A 22,143-nucleotide genomic window follows, 5' to 3' on the forward strand; every position below is an offset into this window, starting at 1 on the left:
AGGAAATAATACACGATTTTTGTATACATATATGTATATTTTAATAAAATCCTTGTTTGGACTTTTTATTAATCTGGCTTTGAAATAGTTTTTGAAATATTTCCACTCTTAACCCTTTAAGGACTAAGCGTTATATTTAGTTTTTTAGTTTTTTGTTTGTTTGTTTGTTTGTTTGTAAACGCTTATTATTATGTATTCTGCTTAGTGTTTTCAAATAGATGCATGTATAAAACATGTTATTCTATGACCTGAGGGACATTACAATACTTCCTGAAAGTTATGTTGAAAACTATTGATGTTTGGGCAAATCACAAGACTGTTGCACCTGAGTGATTTTGTGATTTTTTTTTTACACATTTTTTAGCTGACTGCCTTTCTATCTTTGAAGTTCATCAAAACTCTATTGTGTCTATTGGACTTGTATAGTAGACACTTCAATTGTATTTTTTGGTTCAGAACACTGTAGACTAGTGGCTTTAAACCCCGGTCCTGGGGACCCAGTGTGTCTGCTGGTTTTCATTCCGAGCTCTCAATTACTTAACCTTAATTGAAATGATAATTTGCTTAATTATACCTTTTTAATTGTTTTCAGCTCTTAAACGTCATTCATTACACTGCATGTGTCGGATCAATAATCCCACTGTCGGTAACATTCCATTAAGTCAACTATCTTCTATTTTAAATGAACACACAATTGCTGTATTATAAACACGCTATCAATCAATCTGAATTTCAAAAGCAATGCTGATGCTGAAATTGTTAGACACGCCTTATGTGTGACGTTTACACTTTCCTGCAGCATCTTTGCAATTTGCGAGTCTGGGAACTGCTCCAGATTTGCTGAACTACCACAAACACCATTCTTGCTCCACTGTCCCACCGTTAAAAATAATCCTGCATAGTTTACAAAAAATATGCCGTATTCATACTTTCCAACATTTGGAAACTGTTCAGTGGGCGCTCGTCTCCAGGTGGAGGGGATCATACACATGGGAGGAGTCCTACGCAAAAAAACACGAGAGGGCTGATCGCACGCGCAGCCATAGATATTCAAGTATGTGAGCTTGCCACGCGCACTGAATGCATGCCTACCACAGTCTGCCGTACATGTTTAAAAAGACATACTGTTCTTGTCGTACTTCGTGCAGTCCCTTACATTATAATCGTACGTCGCTTCCTCCTTTCCTTTCCCACCTAATGTCAAGGATAAAAAAAGCCTGATGTTTTCCGTCCATGGTTTCCCTTTCCGTTACCATGGAAGCAGCGTCTCTGGTTGTCAAGATGGCGGAGCTGTTGGATCTACAGGGACAGCGGCTCGAAAGTTTTTACTAATGATAAACCCAGGTAAATTCTAAATTATATACATTAAAGTAAAAGCTACTGGGTGAAGAACGAGTAGTGAACGAAGCATTTTGCTACAATGGTGAAACGTATAATTGAAACTGGAGCGTGCTAGTAGTAACATCTCGCATTTGGGTATTCTGCAATGCTGTGGTGGAGGTTAGCTATTTTGAATATGACAACCCGTTTCATAAATGAATTCAGCGATCCCTAACGGTTTGAATGTGGATTCGGGCAGTCTCTGCACACCTGTCGCCACCTTGTCGGTGGGGGAATGAGAATGCATGTTCAAAGGGCCAGCTCCTACTCGTATCCTTCAAAAAAATAAGTCGAAAAACTGAATGTATGTTATATTGTAATTGTAGCTATAGCTTTAAGTGGGAGTTTGTTTGAATTATATCAATTATGTAATTATCATTATACATTTTTATTTGTTTGGCAGAAAAGTTGCTACAGTACAGTAAGCCAGTAATAGAGCAGTATTTTTGTTATAATCCTTACGTTGTTTATTGTCTAATCCTTTATAATGAGCTGTCAACGTTTCTGACTGCATCACTGCTATTATAGTATATATCCTAGTTTCATTCATAGAGGATACTGAAAAACAGTAAAGATATGAAAAACGTTATTTCACCAGACAGAGGGAGTTCCTAAATTGTTTCCCCTAATGAGATGTTGTGTGTAATTCAGTGTTGGCTGGCTGTATCATTAAACCTTGGCATGATCATCGGTCTCGCTTGGATTATAACAGGACCTCCCAAGACCCTGGTTGGGGGAGGGGGCTGTCAATTATAATGATTCTAGACAAGCTTCAGGAAGAGAACAATTCATACTCAACAAACTGAACACCTTTCATGAATCATGTTTTGTTTGTTAACACTTTGTTTGCTTTTAAGATTCACTGTCCTAAAACAAGTGTACAGTGTTGTAAAGCACAGGCTAGCGAAAGCATGGTGATACACAGGAAACTATGGTAAATAGCAAAAGAGTGTGTAAAAAAAAAAAAATACACATACATACATACATGTTATATATACCATAGTATGTATACTACAGCATACATAAGGGAAAAGCTCAGCAAACTACAAACTTTCTCTAGGATGAGCCCCCTAAATGTTTTTACTGTATATATGTCAATTGTTTATAACACACTCAACATAATATAGCCTATTTCAATAAAGTGTTCATTGTTTTCTCTACCTAGACAAGTAGGCACTTGCAATGTTTGATGTTAAGAAGCAGATTATCTTGGACAGCCCTGTAGGTGAGCACCACTGCTTTACACAGATATACTGCACAGATAAGTCTTTATGGCAACCAGGTAATAAAGATACAAAAAGTAGACGTCACCTGTCTTCAGTAACGTAGTAACTTTTTTGTCTGAGTTTAACAATTCCAATATTTTGATATTTTCATTTGGAGGGGTGGAACAACGACTCAACTTGTTTTACAGTCTATGGGAATCAGTGGACTGGGTTTTATTGGTCCTGGTTTCCATTTGTTAATGACAATTGTGAACTTGTGAACTTTGAACATACAAGCCAGATTTTTTTTTAGGTTTTAAACTCCTTAACCACATATGCTACCAGAAATACAAAGATACAGCATGACGGTGATTTGGAAGAGGATCGTCAAGTCTTGGTTGAGGAGCAGAAAGCAAGTCGAGCCCGGGCTCGTCAGTTCTCTTCGGAAACAAATCGCAGAAGAAGGTGAGTTTAAAGTCAACTTTATTTTAAGAACCCAGCAGTTTTGTTCTAAGCCAACCGACATTTACAGTGAGACATTAGGCAACAGTTTGGTAAGCTTTCAGTACCCTTCTCGTTAGCGTAGGTGCTAATATGGATCTGAAATGTACTGAAAAAGCCATATTGTGTGAGGAAAGTGTTACTGTATTTGTGAAGCTAAAATCTAACCATTTACTTGTCTGTGCCTTTTCAGTATGTTTTCCTGTAAGGATGATGCGGATGATTCCATCATAAAAAAGGGGTTTTGTTACTTTATTCCAGTTTGTGATGTACTGTTATTTTTTTTTAAAGGTCATCCATGTCCATGTTTATGTAATAATAATATAACCCTCTTCTGTACTCATTTCAGTACTTCAGTTATGTATGTACTTATACTGTATGGTATGTTACATAAGCCCAATAATACTCAACAAATCTGTTTTATAATATAGAGAAAATAAGAATACTATTAGTTTTATTTGTGAAACATTATTCCACGTGCTGTTTTACAAAGCTGCCTGGTCCATTGTAGCTGTATATAGTCCCATTGTCCCTAACCCAGCCGATGGCATATTTTTTCCAATGCTGCGGTGACACATTGTTGGTTTTAGCAGCACTGTGACAGAAAGCAGTGAAGGGAAATAGATATCCTATTATTCCACACTTAACATGTCAGCAGGATTTTATCCGCTGGAATTAGATCTCTTAATTAGGAACTGTCATGCAATTTATAAGATCCATTCGCTGTTCTGGCTAGACTAAAGGGTTTCCCTTAGGCTATTAAGTTCACCTCAGGTTCAAGTCCAAATCCTGTGCCAAGCAATATAATCTGACAAATAACTAGAAGATAAACAATATAATATGGTATACAGAATTAGTTATTGCTTTTAGCATGATGTGATGTTGTGTATACTTTTTCTATACATCTGCTACCGTATGTAGTTAAAATGTGATACCCAATACTACAGGTTTTACTGTATTTGATTCCCCAAATCTTTTTTATTTATCAATACTTCATTGTCTTAAATACTACAGTATATGCACATTTACTAAGTGCTAATAATTGATCAAAACAAGATGCGTAGTGATTTTGTTGCATTATGTATTTTGAACGGGAGAAGCATTTTGTTTATTTTTCTTACTGCACTTGTCTAACTTTAAGTACCTGGAGTAGTGGATTTGATTAATTGATGAGTACTCTGAGAAGTTTGTCTACAGGGAAAGGTTCATCTTTCATTTTAAGCAAAATACAAGGAACCTACAAGGCTTGAACAAGTGTTTGTTGCACGATTAGATTACTGCCTTCCTCAGTCAGCCCTCCTTTTTGTGTTCTGGGATTACAAGCTTCCATTTACAAGGTTGATGGAACTTTTATCTGTGCTGACTTGACAAGTCTCTACAAGATAAGATGTTTTGTAGGAAAGCCTACTGGCACGTGATTGGCTGAGCTACTGAAGCTATATGTTGGGAAGCGCTTGCCAATCTTGAAGCCAACTACAACCTAGAATGGGTTCCTGAATATAAAACTGTATTCTATTAATATAAAAAAAATTGATGTATAGGTGGCACATTAACTAAAGTACTGTAAGATTTATTAACAATAAACTTTTAATCATGAGACATATAGAAATACTAAAAGAAAAAAAATATTTTCACAACCATTTCAAAACATTTTTTGTGTTACAATTAAAAAGGACAGTCAACATACTTCTTTTTTTAATGTATTATCCATTTGTTTTTGTTCCGTTGCATTCAGTTTCCTTGTGTAGTTTTGTTTTCCAGGATTTTGCCATTTGTTTAAATAGATCTGTTCTGTTTGAACTGCAGAATTCTGGAGGAGAGGCGAAAAGAAGAAGATGTGAGGGAGCAGAGAGTGAGGGAAGACATCCTCCAGCAGAGGAAACAGAGAGTACAGGAGGTGACAGAGAGGTTTCAGAGAGCACATCTCCCTCCAGCACAGAGAAAGAGACAAGGTGGGCAAAATACAAAAGCACACCAAAGAAGTAGCTCTTCACTGTAATCAAATTTTTTTTTTAATTATCTTTGTATTGACTTGGTTACAACCCCAAGGTAAAAAAATAACATGAGACTTAACCTGGGATTTAATTTTAATTATGACACAGCTATCCTATAGCAGCTTTTTAAAAGTACCAAATAAGAAAATAAACAACAAGTTTGATTCAGATAGTTGATGGTTCTGGCATTGTATGCTGTGTTAGCATTGAACAATTGCATACAGTTAACACAGTTGTTTTTTTTTTTTTGGTGCTTAAAAGCACTCTGGCATTATAATCCTAGTCTTAAAAACACATGTGATTACTGGGTATAGCTTTAGCAATCCAAATATATTGTGCTTTTGGAATAGCAAAACAAAATAAATAGGCTGACTAATATACAGCTATTGCCAAAAGTTTTAAGATTGAAAAAACTATATGAACATAATTTAGATCTTTTATTTAGCATCATGTAATCAAAGAAACTACAAAATGATTTTGCAAAAGTGTACCAGAAGCCATAATAGAAATACAGTATTTCACATTAGATTTAGAGATGTCACATTTTTTAAATTTTTATCAGTTTTCCGTTAAGTATATGGAAAACTACAAAGCGGTATGCAATTCAATATGTTAATGTGACATTACTCAGCAGGTTTCATTCAACTTTATGAAGTAAAATGTGTTAATTCTCTAGGGTGATGCAAAACTTTTGACCATACACTGTAGCTGTATAAGCTACAAACAAGAAACAGTAGCCAGTAGCTAGACTAGTACAACACTTTATATCACAAAGACACATTACAATACTATTTTATGTTTAACTTTCTAAAGTTTATAGAAAACAAACACCTCGATTAGAAGAAGCCCTTGAACAGATCCAAGGTTCTTTTTCGTCCTCATCTCCTTATTCTCCAATCTACTTGAGAAACCCCACCAATAACAGGTAAGAACATGCATCTTGCTAACTTAATTAATATCCTATTCCCTTCAGTAAAATATATTGATGTGGGAAAGAGACACTGGTGGCTCAGTGCCCCTGGTTATTATGCTAGGAACTAAATCGCAGCTTTGGAAGGACACCCTAAAAAAGTTATACAGGGATATAGTGTACTTACGGCCACTTACATTTTGAAAAAACCGAATATAGAGAACCGATTATCCAATTGTGATGAAACTTATGGCCATTTATTACGTTTCTTTTGACTGAATGGGCTCACGAAGGCTATATGTTTGTAATCTGTATGAAATTTGCCTATACATTTTGTCATGGTATTTACATTGCCAGTTTACCTATGCTGATGCTTCAATTTTCATACAGAAGATAGGACTGGCGGATACAAAGGAAAACTCAAATTCAGAGCAGTTGGGATGTTAGTAAGTTACCTTTTTATGCAAACGTGCCGAATTAAGTCAGAGAGGCTTAAACTCTGAGCTGCAACCAAATGCCGTAGAAAGGAATCAAACGTACCCGCTGAACAGAAAATAGGAGGCACTTTTTTACACAGAGAATTGTGAGGGTCTGAAACCAACTCCCCAGTAATGTTGTTGAAGCTGACACTGGGATCCTTCAAGAAGCTGGTTGATGAGATTCTGGGACCAATAAGCTACTAACAACCAAACAACTTTTTTGGGCCGAATGACCTCCTCTCGTTTGTAAACTTTCTTATGTTCTTATGTTCTTAGATAAACAAATATAAAAATATATCAAAAAGAAACAAAGCAGTTAGTGGTGTTCAGGAAATTCAGATTTGCAAGAATTTTGCAAAAATAAATACATTATTATTAACCTTTCTACTGTTTGCATTTTAAATAAAATGTTTTTTTTTACGGAGCATTGTAACATAAACATGTTTTCTTTATAGTACAAACTATACTGTAAATATTTGACTATGGCCCTAAATGTCTGTAATCAACATAAGTGATATTGTACCGGTATATCTTGTTATCACTGAACATATACAGTATTACGTGGTTAGCAGTCTAAAGTTCAGTACTGTTTACAGGAGCCACTCTTCATCTCCGAGCTCTTCAGCAGTCTCGAGTAGCTCTCGCTACCAGAAGCAGCTGTCAGCAGCAGTGGCCTATGCCAAACTGATGCAGGAGAAGAGCGGCACCAACCTCATGAACAGCCAGCTGCTGTTTCAGCATGAGCTGCAGGAGACACAGCGCCTCCTGGAGGAGCAGCAGGTAATCGCTCTCAAACAGTGTTATATTAAAACAACTGTGTAAATATTAGAGTGCATAACCTACAACCATGCAGTTGTACTACTTAACATGTAATTACTGTATATCCATGCAATTATACCTTCAGCCCCAGATGAAACCATGTAAGGAGTAACATAAAGTAATTTGCTCTAAAAGCCCAATGTTCGCTCCTGCTTAAAGTAGCACATTAAATGCATTTTAAAATCTTTTTTTTCCCCCGTTTCCAGTCGTTTTGTGTTCTGTTTCTCTTCATTGCTTTTTTATCTGTGTAGTTTCCATTATCTACTCCTACTCCATAACAGTGTGATGGAGGTTTTGGAGGAATTAGCATCTTCTTCTCTAGTGCAGTCTGTAGTGCTACCCATGTGCTGACACCTAAACTTTGTCGCAGACTGAGAATCACATTTCGCCCACGGAAGATTTCACATTTTGTTACTGTGAAAACGTTCCTTTTTGCAAGAGGACACATTTAAGCATAAGATTTATATAAACCTGTATAGTCAGTGTACTTAAACATCAAGGGCATATATTTTTTCAGCTTCTGTAGTGCCATATTTGCTCCTGTTTTTTTAAATTCAGAAACAAAAATACTGTAACTGGACCTGTGTGCAGAAAGAAATAATGTGGTAATATATTTTTTTATTACACATTTGCGTAGACAGACTGTATTTCCAATCTTCCCCCAGGAGGCGGCACCAAATTACTTTGCTAATTTCACCAACATTATCCCACCAACTGTGTTTTATGCCTCGCTTCCCAGTACATTAAAACACTTTCAAGCTGTGTTATATTTTATCCCCATACATAAAGTTTCCATACACTAATAAGGGCAATGTTTGCCTACAAGACTAAAGGCTGGCTTCATAGACCCTGATTATCACTAATCTTGGACTACCTTACCTAACATTAGGCACTTCAAGATTAGTGCTAGTAGCAGTCTGTAAAACCAGTCTTAAGAACTTAATTTTATTTTATTTAGATTAACAATTGAGTGGTTAAAGCAATAGCGAGAATTGTTTTCTCATAACAGTGCATCTTACCTGTATTGGTATGTATTCAGATTTAAAAGGGATGCAGTCAAATGATTACTGGAATGTCTAGGTTAATAAGTAATTGATTGATACATTAATTACATTATTTACAAGCACAGCAACTTTACAGAAAGGACAAAAGTCTCATATTGAACATCCTATAATGACATTTTTTAATCCTAATTCTGAACCTTTAAAAAATTAATCATAATGTTGAGTGTGCAGTCAGTGTGATACATGCAAACCAAAGATGCAGGTTTAACTAATCTGTTGCTGTGCTTTGTGAGTCATCCTACACTGCCCAAATAATCAGGTAAAAGGTTACTGTAATACACGCAGAGCACTGAAATAGAAAGTCTGCAAACTTTCATTTTGAAACCATGTGGTGGAAGAGTCGTTAAGAGGTTCTGAGCCTGTTTATGTGAAAGTTCCACTCATGTGCGTCTTTTTATCTGTGAATAAAAAACCTACATTTGAGAAAACAGAAAAAAAACTTCAATATTTGGACTCTAAGTATTTGGTTCATCCTACGTAACTTCCTTCATACTGTTCTGGCCACCAAAGCTCAATTACTACCTGTGTGTTTAGGTTATGGACAGTGTGTTTTGATTGACAATTTTCTATAGTCCTAGTCATCCATCACTGCTATTATACCTAACTGTTATCATTAGCTCACTCACTATACCAGCAGTATTAACTTATTTTGGTACCTTGTTTGTGGCGTTAAAAGCATGTAATTTTAGCCCAAAGCTTCACCTGCCTAGACGTGCTAAAAGATTAGCAGTGCAAACACAGGTCCCTTTCACATGAGACGCCAGTCAGGGAGAGCTTTGGGGAGTTATCTTTTCATTTGTAAGGCAGAGGTGCCTTTGAGTGATTATTCAAGCAACCGTCATGTTCCGAGATTTTCAGTAATGGATTGTGAGTCTACTTTGTCACCTGTATTGGTCATAGACCACCCCTTAATTCCTTCTAAAATACTGAAGAGCAGAGTCATAATCCTATTTACATTTTTTTTTTTTTTAATCTCCAAAGGAATGGACCGATTTAGATTAGGGATGTGGCATATCTCTAAGATCATTGGGTCGGATTTCACTGAATGAAAATGCTCAACTAATATACACAGTGAACACACAGAGAAAAACAGATTTCAGATTTGCTGACTTCATCTAAAAGTTTCACCAAAAGGTGATTTGAGATGTTAAAATTGGGTTTAGATATGTTAACCCAAATGGAGTTCTGGCTTTGTAAGCCTCTGCTACTATAACAGTATGACATCAGTTTTACAGTACTGTAAAAGTGTTTCGGTTGTGACAGTTCCATACTAGTGAAAGAGAGAGACGAGAATAAACAGTCACTGTCAGACTATACAGGAGCATTTGTTTGTCAGGTTGTTGGTGCAACAAAATATATAAAAGTCTGTAGGTCATGTCACTCTTCAAACCTTTGACCTCCCTCTTTAAAGTTCTAACAACTAATCAAAGTTGTTGTCACTTTATTTTTCTTTTTTTAGTGGCGTGCATTTTTTTTTTTTTAGCTGATCAGCAGAAGCATTGATTTGAAAAGAAACATTTAGGATTGGTACAGTAATCGTAGCTATACATTGAAATTAAGAAGCTTTGAATGGTTATTTGTAATTCCACATATTATGTAAGTAGTACAGGGTGACAACTCATTGCCACAAAAGGCGTGGAAGATTATCGGGTAGAAAATCCAAAAAATCTTCTCATCTGGGGAGGGCTACTGAGCAATCTATATAAAAGCTAGCCATTGACTTTTACACCTTGGCCATGAGACCACTCTGAAGTTCCATTGGATACTGATGATCACAGGTGACTAAGCAGAGGACATGGAAACAAAGGTTATTGTATCCAGGTGTCAGTTTCTGTGAAGCTCAGTGGAGCAGGTGAACATTTAAAAAGTTTTAACATTTTGAATGATTAACAGTGCTGTGTTCAGTTGTTTTAACAGAATCCTAACTAAGTCTTTCTTTCAAATCTCTTGTTTACTAAAGACAGGGAAATGGGAAAAATAGCCACAAGCATCCAAACATGCTTGCAAGTCAATCAGTAATTGAAAAAAAAAAGCCAACCTTTTAGTAAAGAAAAATTAACAAAAGAGCTGAAAATGTACAAAAGAGAAAGACATTAATCAGTCTATAGTATCTGTTTCCTGATTGTGTTTTTAGTAATAAACATGTCTCCAGGTTGCTCAATGTGTGGGTAGTGTTTGTTAACACATACATTGTAGACAAGGTATAATCCTTTTGTCAGGTGTTAGCGACACTCATTTAAAGATAACATTTTACTGGGGACTCTATGGGCTCTAGAGTCTGCGCTCAGCTTTCTTTGTGTTTTTCAGTTCAAGTGGCCCCTATTACACTGTACAGTGTAAAATATCAATAAGTCTTTGCTTGCAGATTTTCTTTAGTTGCCTAACTCACCATGTTAACAGCATAATTGCAGCACCCCTACAGCGATATAGAAGATTGCAGTGGGGTAATCCCTTATAGTACGATTTAAACACATCACTTTTAAGTGGTATCAGAATAAAAAGCTGAAACCACAAGAGAGATCTATTCAAAGACTGCTTCCTATCTAGGATTACCTGTAATACATGTTGTTAGTCAATAGATTTTATCTTTATGCCAGATAGAAGGGGAATATTTGTTTTTCTTTGTGTGCAATCTGAGTTACAGTTTAGTCTTAGTGCTGTATACAGTATACTGTAACCTGAAGGGGTGATTTTAGGGCTGTTAAAATGCAATTAAATCAAGAATCTGACTTTAAAAAAGGCTCTTTGAGTTAAAGCAAAATAAAATAAAAGATGCATGTACTAAAAGTATGCTATTATGTTTTAACACTTCCCATGGTAGTAGATTTGTATATAGCTTATTTTTTATTTAATTATTTAACCAGTAAAGTACTCATTGAGAACAAGGCCTCTCACAAGGTGGTCCTGATACAAACACACAAGCAAGTCAGGACAGCAGTGGTCGAACACAGAAAGACGTAAAAAAATAAAACATTTAAAAAACGGAGATATCAGTAGTATATAAATAGTAGCACCACCACTAATTATTTAATTTAAGGTATTTTGAGGAACGTTCAATATTAGTGATAGCAGTAAATAATCAGTATCAAGGAAGCTCTAAAGTATCCCTAATATATGTTTTGATTGAATTTGAATTGATTGAAAATCAGATTTGCAGGAAACTGATTCCATGGTAGAAATCAGAACTGATATTTGGTTTTATTAGCAATGAGCTTAAGTGTAGTTTACTAATGTGTTTTTTTTTCTTTTTAGGATTTTCAACAAGAAGTCAGACAGCTTGGACAATCTGAAAGCTTATCTAGCCTGGATAGCTTGGAGAATGAAGAGCAGAACTATACCTCTATGGCAAATTACCAACGTCCATTTTATACTTCTCCAGAGGACCATGTATCTGACAATTACAGGCGACCTCAGTCGTCACGGAAGCACCTTAATGGTATGTCCTCTGCAGCTGAGATGCCATTTTCTAAAACTGAGAGCCATGATCTGTGGAACCAGCACAGTTGGACATCTGCAAACTGTCAGACACGTCCATTATCAAACACAACTTATGAATCAATTATTAACAAGTGTTTGAACAGTAAGCAGCAAGAAGAAACAGCTCAGAACAGAAGAGACGCCCACATTGATCATCAGTGTCCCAATGCTAAAGAATCCTTTTATAATGACCACATTCCTTTAGCCCTAAATACAAATGTCAGTTGTACTCCATGTGGGACTGAACCTAGACTTACAACAGCTGTACAGGACAAACTTGAAAGACACAATGATTTAGTTAAGGGTGGTCTGACAGTTATACCGAGTAAAGCTTGGTCTACCCCAGATCCAACACCAAGAGAAACTCTAATTTCAACACAAGAAGGTCAACCAGAGTCAATACAGCAAATCAGAAATCCATCAGTGCATTTCTCATCCCAACCTATTGCAACCCCAGTGATTTTACCTTCCAGCCATTCTAAAAGTGAGGCAGATACAAACAACACCTCTGCACTCCCCAGCACTTTACAGGAGACCATAAATCATACAGAAAGCACTCCTGTAAAACCAGTTGACAAAGTTACTCCCAATCATTGCACAAAGGGTTATGAAAGCAGTCCTGTCACTGCCAAGAACAGCAGCGTTGGAACAGCCAATCATGGATTAAAAAGTGAAAAAGTTAATGATGCAGACACCCCTGATCATGTACCCAAGTCATTCCTGGTTAAAATTCATGATACCCCCACTGCTGGTGAGCAAAAGATACAGCAAATAAGAACAGACAAATCACCATCCTATTCTAGTTCACTCCACAGCAAGTTAAATAGTGCTGTTTCTGAGACAAAGAATGAGAAGAAGATAATTAAGGGCATACTCAAAAAACAATCAAAGTATGTGACCCTCAATGGTGGCAGTGTTGTTTTTGGAAAACAAATTGGGGTATCTATCAGGGACAGCGTTGAGCTGACAAAACAGAAAGAGAAGGAATCGGAGAATGTCAAGACAAAGAAAAAACTGAAATGGTTTGATGAAATTGCTCAAGGGAATGAAGATGAGGAGGAGATGGGAGAAGACGAGGAACTAGCCAACCAGAATCAAGCTAAGAACTCCCAAGTTAAAAGCAATCTTAATAACCCATCAGCTGCTGCAAAACATCATCAGGGTCAGTTCCAGACAGCTACCATGACAACAACCCCTGAGGCGACCCAGGTCATGACTTCTGTGGCTTCCACTGGTTATCATTTCACTAAACAAGCTTGGGCAGACTCCAAGGGTCAGGACAGTAAGCTGCAGGAACAGAACGAGGCTAGTCCACGGAAGGGAAGACAGAAGGTACCTAGAAGAGCTCGATCAGCCAGGGCTCGGCTGGGCAGTGCTGCCAGCAAGACCAGAAAGGGTGCCATTTTCAGGCCACAATCTGCAGGCGAAGCTGTCAATGTTGTTAAATCACAGGGTAAAATCTTAGTACCTCACCCCCCGCCCAAGATCCTTCCTTCTGAGGACAAGCAGCTTGTCACCAGAAATGGGGAGACAGTCATTAAGCCCCCAAGGACTCTTTATACAGACATTTACTCTGGTAGCAAAGGAAGCATGCCTGTGGAACATGCTTCATACAAAGACATTCCGGATGGCTGTTCTGTGCCACAGGGTAATTCCTTCACCAGCAGTGCTGTCACCTTCACACCGTTCCCACCTTCCTACACAGTCTCGGCCTATGAGACTGTCACCAAGGCCACCTACATGGCCAACACTGTAGAGACAGTGACCCAGCAAGAGGGTTTGAACAGTGCTCTCAGACGGGGTCCGGTCTATGGAGAGAACGGTCTACGTGTGGACCATACACCCACCGATGAGGAGATCACAAAGCTGTGGCAGGGTGTCCGCAGTGCACTGACATCCAAGGATGGTACTGTTCTTGTCCACAGTTTCATCCAAGTTGTATATCTGTCAAAAAAATTGTTTAAAGATCTCAAAAGACACTGTATATAGCATTTTATTAGACATTTTGATTTTAGGGCATGGTAAAGGGGTCCATTTAAAGTAGTAAATCAAGTTATTTTGTTGTTATTTTATAAAATAAGTCCAATTATGTTCTCATTAGCTCATTATTGAAACCATGTTGAGTTGGTTAATTATCTCTGAAAATAATTTGATTATGTTTTGTTTAATGTGTTTTCACTGAGCTAAACGGGGAACATAAATTGTAGGATTTTAAATTTGAAAATCATCTTTAATTTAGTTTTGTTATTGTGCTGTTTTTCATAATGCTAAGCAAATTGAAGTCTACATGACTGACAAACTTAAACAGTGCAGTTTAAACCCTAAAGCAAAGATTGACTGATTTTGCATAATTTTGACAATTCACTGAATACCAATTAACAAACAACAAAAAAAACCACAATCAGGCAGGTAGCTTGGCACACCCCAAAGCTTGAAGACCTGTGATGACTTTCAAGCTACATATATTTTCAAATTGTAATGTTAATTGCTGCTGCAATAGCACAGCACTCCCAAACGTGTGCAACTCCCAAGGCAAAACCAAGCTATCAAAGACCAAATGACTCTTGTGATAAAGTGTATTGACCTCTGATTGCCCTCATAGTAAAGGAAACAGCTAGTCTTTTCAAATAGTAACTTCACTTTATCTTTGGTAGTTTCAACACTGCTATATAGTTCAGTACTCCTGGGTGGGGAGGGGGGATTTTAGATTTTTAGAAAGATTATAACTCTATCAATAGCATCTGCTTTTTATTGGCCCAGGGTTGCGATATTCCTTCCCTGGCCGGGTTATAAAAAGGAGCTATTTGAAAGAAATTCAACTGAGGGAATTTGAATCTCCCACGGGATTACTTTCATATTAATATACAGTATATGTCTCAGAATTTATAATAATGAACAGCAAATCAGAAACAGATTTTACTGGATTCTAAAGAGAATTTTGACCACATTTTTAACATACTTTTCTTTTTTTCTACTGTTATTTTTGTGTTAGATGACTCTCAGAGCTTTGCTGCTCACAATGGTCTTTTGTCTAACCTGCATCAGCCTCGACCCAATCTATCTCATCTTACAATTGATGGCGGTAGTCTGATGAATGGAGTCAAGTCGGTCACTAGAATGGGTGGATTTTTTGTTTCTCCATCAAACAGTAAGATTGAACTTTACTATAAGTAAAAATAACTTGTTGTCCTACTTCACTGAACGAATCTTATTGGTTGTCCATAGTATATAGTAATTTTTCCAATTAAAATTAGTGAACGTTTGGTTCTGTCTCATGCCAGTCCTGTCCTTATCACACTTTCATGGTGATTTTGGTTGTAGTCTCCCATAAATCTTGATTTCACCTTGTGATTTTTAAGATACTTTTACATTAAAATATTGTCTCAAGGTAGCTTATACCTGTGTGAGATGTATAAAAAAAAAAAAAAAAAAAAAAATCAGAGAGAGAGAGAGATGCTAGAACTATTTCATCAGCATATGTGGAGTACAGTATGTGCAAATCTGCAGTTCATTATTAATACAGGAATAGTGCCAATTATTGCAGCCAGTTCCAACATTTTTACAAGTCACAAAAAAGGGAGTTATCACCTCATCACACAAAAAAGGGAGTTATCACATTTATAACACAAAAAAGTGCAGTGGTTTATGGTGTCATATATCCCAGCGGTGGAATTATTCTCTTGAAATTCCCTACAGGTCATCTTTTATTCCATATACTAATATAATATGGCAGCATATAAGTGATACCAAATTCAGCCACAAAAAATAAGGACCACCAGTTGTCTGGATACCACCCTACCACGGAGCAAAAAAACGAAAAATGACAAAAAAAGGAAACAAACTGATAAGTAGTAAAAGCATGTAAAAAAAAAAAGCATATGCAAACTGTAAAATTGCTGTCAAAATGTATCACAGTTAACTTTCTATTTACTTTTTAATTGGGAAACATCAGTTTGGGGGAAAACAAATCTAAATTCATAAACATAGTGAATATGGAGTAATGTTCATTTGGATTGAATTGAGACAGATCATCGATGGTATAATATGGTCCAGATTTTTTTCCCCAGATGGAAATTGAACTGGGCTCCTGGAAATTTAATGTTCATAATCAACCCCTCCTATACAATGTGGAAGTGAAACTGCCATGATATATTACTGTTAACACCTGCCAGGTTTTGCTAAAACATATTTTACTGCATTTACTTTTTTAACTTCTGGAAAGAACAAGATTACGTTTTCTGGATCCTACTTTCATGGTTTTGATTTATCATCTTTTTTGTGTGTGTTGTAAAGCTGCTGTCAACAGGAGAAAACAGATCATGGACAGTAATGGGACTAAACACAGAGCTCTTCTGGAGCAAAGGAGACAGACCATAGGCTCTGCTACCAGGAAGCCAGCTCTCAATGGACAGGTATTTTATAATGTTTATAGCGAAAATGAAAGCTACTGGCAAACGATAAGAGTTGTAACCTTGTTAATTGTGGTTTATGGTGAGTCACTTAAAAATAAATGTTATTCTGGTACGGTCAACTTCCTCCTTCTCTGTCAACCCCTTTCAATTTGATCTTGCACCAGGGCTATTAGGAGCCTCAAGTTACCCTAATAGATTACCTTACTTTAGTGTATATGAACTTGTACATATTACAATTTTCACATAACCTGTATTGCTAACCACATGCTTTACCTAATGTATTTTTCAAAAAGGTTAGTTAAGATCCATCCATCTCACAGCTGCCTTTTTTTTTAACTTTTTATCACTTGCCTGTGACTTTTTTCTAAAATAAAACTTATCTATGAGTAATAGCTTTACCTTCTATAAATAAATGTACTGTATAAGCTACATCTGATTTGGCAAGCAAATAATGTGACTAATGTAATCTTGTTTTTGGAAATACACCTCACTTTTTATAAATCCTTAACCTGTCGGTGTGATGCTTCCCAGAGCAGCATTGGATGTTTTTGGAGTCTGTACAAACATTTAAAAAATGGTGGATATGTTGAAAAAAAGGGAGATTACTGTAGAACTGTATGTTCCCTTTTTATCAGGAAATTAATTAGCCTTCGGCTGCAGGCATTACTAATGAGAAAGCTGCTAATCTGGTAGTTATCAACAAAATGGTCATCCACTACTGATCAAGAGCAGTTTCTTTTATAATTAACCCTAAAGTAAGAGCTTATCAATTCACAAGCATAGCACCAACCTTTTTCTTGTACCCTTTCTATTTCTCCTCCTGTATTACGTACAAGTCAGCCTGGAAATAGAAATCAGTGTCGGTGACCTTCTGCTAGTCTCCATAAATCTAGAACTCTAGTGACTCAGGCCAGGTTAGAATATAATATGTAATTAACTTTTAGCGTTCAGTCAGATAATAAATCACAATTAACAGAGTCGTCGCAGTGAATCATCTCTGTGCTCCTGTTCACTAAGCAACTGACTTAGTATTTTTTCAACCGGCACCTTGATGGCTTGTGTGCAACTAACCAATAGACTGAGTTTTCACATAATCAGAATCTTTGACTGTTCTTTTGTGGGTGAAAATAGACAGAATTTGGTACAATAACTCTTTATAAAGTCCAATTACTGCATTACAGAAAATAAGGTATTCCTTTGTTTTTCAGGGATCTGTAAGGACTGTCCAGATCAGTCCATTCCCAAGCAACTTTGAACCAGTAAGCATGTTGAACCCTGATCAAGGTATAATATAATATAATATTGCACATGTTTTTATTAGATTTGCACCTCAACGGATATCAGTTAAAAAAAAAAAAAAACTGTGGTAGAACTTTGTCTGGTTTCACACAACAGCAAACGGTCAGGCTTTCATTTTATTGGCACTTATTTGTTCTTTAAATGTTACCTATTAACTTATTAACATGTTAACATGTTGTTTATGTTAATGGTTATAGAAATCTTGTTGAATTTTTTACCTGAAGAATCAGCATAGGCCTTATCTTACACATAAATAATAGGAGGGGAATCTAGTGTAGAATCTACACTGGCAGACAAAGGTTCCATCAAATGTCCTCATGTGCACATTAAAAATACAAGGCGCTTTGTTAAATTGTTTGTCTGCTGTACCTTAACTTAGTGTTGTTATTTTTACTTGCATCACAAAGAAGATGCCTGCAGATGTGGGCTTGTGCGGATCTCAAAGAGACTGCTTTTATCATACGGAGACAGCTTGAAATAAAACAGGCTTTTAGATAAGGTGTAAGGCCAAGCAGTCACTGACTTAAAAGCTTATCTTCATCAGTCACTTGCCGAAACTGCAAGTGTTGTTTTAACGTAATTAAGAATGGAGATGGTATTATAAGCTACAAACTTATAGTGCTTTAATCCTAAACTAAACCCAGATATTGTTAAAAAGTAAAAAAAAAGGCAAATGCAGATGTATTATACTGCAATACATGTTGGTGGGGAGGTGTCTAAGTTTAAACATTAGTCATTATAATTTAAATAATTTTAAAACATTTTTCAATAATTGGATGAAAGGAATGCAGACATAGTCTGTTTACATGAAGACAGCAACTGTTTGTCAGTCATTCATTAAACTTTTGTTATAAAATACTACTCTTAAAGATCTAAAAGAATGTGCAGTTAAACAAAACGCTGTTTATAAATGACTTTACAATGTATTTACACAGTCTTAAGATTGTATTGGAGGTAAGTTTAGTTAGTTGCTAGGCAAAATCCATTTGTAATGTTATGCATACTTTAGATTTGTGCTTGAAGGTACAGAAGGACGACTGCACATTAGGTTAGGGATAGGTTCATGGTTTCAGTTGTTACACTAGAGTACAATGTAACCTCTGTATTTCTAAAAGGTTTCATATGGCTTGTGTGTGTGTGTTCTCTGTTGACAGTTTCTGAGAGCACAGCCCAGTTTCTGCTGGCAGAAAACCTGGCACATACCTCAACTGCGGACAGTGAGATCCTGGCTGCCATGGAAACAGTGCAAACACAGAAACACACGTTCCTGCAACACCGGGCCCAGTACCTGGGCCTCAGCGCATTGTCCATGGAGGAACAGAAGCTCCTTCAATCGCTGGACCGCCTCAACCACAGGCTGCTGCGTAAGAGGGATTTCATTGACTACATTTCAAGTATTTTTTTAAAATTTGGATATTTGGAAGAAAGGTCTCTTGAGAAACAAATTTAATAGCTTTAATAGGCCACACATTCAATTATTTTAAAATACATAGAGAAAAATAACACACAAATAATGAAATGCATGAAACGTCTTAAAAGTTGTTTAAGATGCTTAATTTAAGCACAAAGTTGTCTTACCTTGTCACACATCTGTGCCTACTGTTTCTATATCACCGATTACTGACTGCAAAATGAAATTCTCTCACCCAGAGGTTTCATGCAAGTAGGTATATAAAGGATATAAATGGCGACTCTTGATTTGTTCTAATAAATTTGCACACTCCTGTATGGAATAGACGTGAATGGTATGCTGTTGTAAACTTTTATAAGGGAATGCCTGCTTTGATGATTGCATCAGAGATGAAATATCTTTTTGTCATTCAGTAAATCAGATATAACACTGCACCTGCAAAACAAAACACTCAGTCACAGCATGCACAGTTTTTAAATTGTAAATCTGCTTTGGTTAAATTACAAAATCAAGAAATAAAATTATTTAGAGGATTTCAACAGGCAGTGCGCTAAAGAGACACCACTTATTCTAAGGTTAAGAAGTATAGCTGTTTAATTTAATAGAGCTGTAATTCCAATGTTTATGAGCTGGTTTAAACTTGCTTTTAAATGTGTGTTTACTGCTATAGTAAGTTAGCACAGATAAAAGAAGGCAGGGTCAGTTTTATGAATAGCAATTTCAAAGGTACCCCACTAAGACCCCCACCAAGGTAATCGGGTTGATGGGGCAGTTCCCTTGAAGCACCACACCTTCAAATCAAAGCAGTGTCATGCAGGTAGGACACAGCGGCATTATCCTCTAATTGGAGCTCTCACTTTTCTCTTCTCTGGATACTGGTAAGAATTTACACACTGCCACCCTGATAAAAGGTCATTGTTGATGAATGGCCTCTTGAATTGAGGGGAAAGACTTCTCTTGGCATAAACTACACTGCTACTATTAGTAATACTTGACATCACCACGCGTAGACTCACTTAAAAAAGTAAAATGTTACAGAGAGACTAATTCTAGGATTACATTTTTATTATGCTGCTGCTATCCTAAAAGTACCAAATACCAAAAACTGTGATAGCGTTGTGCAATTATTGAACCTAAAATACCAGAAGTTATCTTTAGTTGTTCTTTTGTTAATTGGTAGGAATGAGATAGTGGTGGCATAATTAAATGCCAATCCTAGGGTTAGATTTTAATGCATGACCACAAATGTGGTAGTATAGTACACACCATACCGTAACTGTGACATGCATGTCAAAATATTAGGGACTGGAGTTAAAATCTCAAACATATGTGAATTGATTGCTAAAAGCCATAACCAGTTTGGGCCTCATAAATGGAGTAAAATTGCTCTTTACCTAATGTAAATGTAACTATTTTATCATAATTTTGTCATGCTTTTTTAGACGTACAGGATGCTTGTGGATGGAATCCGTCTGCGACAGGAGTTTTGCAGATTACTTCTCCTTTCGTGAGTATCCGAGCTAGCTGCTCTTTCTAAGTCAGCTGTATTTATCCTTTAATGTATAACTAAAGCATAGAACTGTTGGACTGTTCTTTCATTAAAGGTGCTATATAAAACCATATTACCTTGTTATGTGGCAGCTTCAAAAGGTTTATATGTGTTATAGAACCCTAAACGAGAATAACTGCACATTATTTTATGTTCACAAAATAACAAACTTTTATTTCAGGTTATAAACCAGGGTGTCCCAGCAGGCCCAGCAACTCGGCCAGGAGAGATGTCTGTTGCAGCCCGGTATAGAAACCGAAGTGCCTCTGCTGACAATCGCACGCGATTACAGAGACGATTTTGAGACAACTGCAAGCAGTGCTCATCGGTATCAAATTTTAAATTCCACTAAATCCGGTATTAAAGACTGCAGTACCTGTATGGAAGGACCAGCTGTATATTTACCCCGCTGATGAATCTCCCTATATTAAAAGGTCTGACTGTGTTTGTGGTGATTAAAAACTGCATTATAATAAAGCACTTTACTTTTTTAAATTAACTTTAGCTTACAACAAAAACAAAAAAAAGTGTAATACTAATGTTGTTTGCAAGTTTGGGGAAAACTTGTTCTTTGCCTAAACCATCCAAAAAATAGCAATAATGTTTAGAAATAAGCCACAGCCTAGGTCTTCTGATTGTTCTTTTATTTTTGTATCCAGTGTTTTTTCCTGGAAGGTACAAGATATATTCTACTGTAAAACATGCAGACAGTAGATCTCCCTGTTGTGCTCCCTGCTTTGCTTTTATATAGTACAAGTACAAATATATATTTTTGAAAGATATTTTATATTTTATGTAACATTAAGCTTTTTGATATATCTGATAATGTTTATGTACATTAAAACACAGATGGAAATAATTTAGTCAATTTAAGTGTTGTTGCAGTTTGCAGTGTAATAACTAAAAAAGAAAAAGAAAAAAAAAGCAACTTGACAATTCAATGTACGATAAAACCTAGGTTTACCATCATTTGAACTATTCGGTGACCTGCAATTACCAGACAGAAGTTTGTTTTTTCTTCCATGTACAAGTGAATGACAGCAGCATCTTTAATAAGCAGTCACCTGTGTTAAACAGTCACACATGTTCACTCCCTTTGGTGATTCAGATTTTGATGTTAGGGTTAAAGAGAAAGTAGTGGGGTTCTAAAAAATACAGCGTTACACGTCCCCACGTGTTGCCACAACTGTTTAAATAACGTACCTGTAATTTTTCCTTTCATTGTTAACGTCGTCTTCTAAATCACTGCAGGAAGAGCGATTTAAAAAAAAAAAAAAAAAAAAACATAACAAGTGCTCTGGCTTTTCTGTTCCGTACCACATCATGGATCATATTTGCTGTGTTACCTGTTTGACAATGTGGGCAATAATCCTTACAGTATCAGTGCACTAGAGCAGACATTTTGAAAAGAGCTTTGAAACAGACTAAAGTTGTAAGTTTAAAAAGTTGTCAGGGTGTTAACAATGAAAAGAAAAATTACAGGATTGTTATTTAAACAGTTGTAGCAGCACGTGGGGACGTGTAACGCTATATTTTTCGGAACCCTGCTACTTACTCTTTAAGGTTAGGGTTTGAGTTTGGTATTCTGAACAAATCCCATTCACTGTTGTTCACACAATGCATCCACCAAGTTGAAGTTTGTT

The 22,143-nt window shown here is 36.5% G+C and overlaps 1 protein-coding gene across 3 annotated transcripts; it reads left to right on the top strand.

Annotated features, from left to right (window-relative positions):
• The first annotated feature begins 739 nt into the window (after window positions 1-739).
• Window positions 740-21,792, top strand: LOC117972673 (centrosomal protein of 126 kDa-like). Of its 3 annotated transcripts, none has more exons than XM_059028276.1 (13): window positions 740-1,344; window positions 1,546-1,650; window positions 2,931-3,050; window positions 4,893-5,038; window positions 5,894-6,005; window positions 7,066-7,249; window positions 11,605-13,735; window positions 14,822-14,977; window positions 16,123-16,241; window positions 17,450-17,525; window positions 18,695-18,904; window positions 20,394-20,458; window positions 20,682-21,792. In XM_059028276.1, the coding sequence occupies exons 2-13, from the start codon at window positions 1,616-1,618 to the stop codon at window positions 20,802-20,804; spliced, it is 3,477 nt and encodes a 1,158-aa protein (XP_058884259.1). In that variant the 5' UTR covers window positions 740-1,344; window positions 1,546-1,615; the 3' UTR covers window positions 20,805-21,792. The 3 variants fall into 3 exon arrangements, with proteins under 3 accessions (XP_058884259.1, XP_058884260.1, XP_058884261.1); XM_059028277.1 differs by having other exon boundaries at window positions 1,580-1,650; XM_059028278.1 differs by lacking the exon at window positions 740-1,344 and having other exon boundaries at window positions 1,351-1,650; window positions 7,087-7,249.
• Window positions 21,793-22,143: the final 351 nt, after the last annotated feature.

Source organism: Acipenser ruthenus, chromosome 8, assembly GCF_902713425.1.
Source record: "Acipenser ruthenus chromosome 8, fAciRut3.2 maternal haplotype, whole genome shotgun sequence".
NCBI classification, from domain to species: domain Eukaryota; kingdom Metazoa; phylum Chordata; class Actinopteri; order Acipenseriformes; family Acipenseridae; genus Acipenser; species Acipenser ruthenus.

Bases quoted from the DNA above. Each gene is read 5' to 3' on its own strand.
- LOC117972673 (XM_059028276.1), top strand. From the start codon at position 1,616: ATGAGAATGCATGTTCAAAGGGCCAGCTCCTACTC. The intron at 1,651-2,930 runs GTATCCTTCAAA...ATATGCTACCAG, and splicing joins CAAAGGGCCAGCTCCTACTC to AAATACAAAGATACAGCATG. The intron at 20,459-20,681 runs GTGAGTATCCGA...CTTTTATTTCAG, and splicing joins TGCAGATTACTTCTCCTTTC to GTTATAAACCAGGGTGTCCC.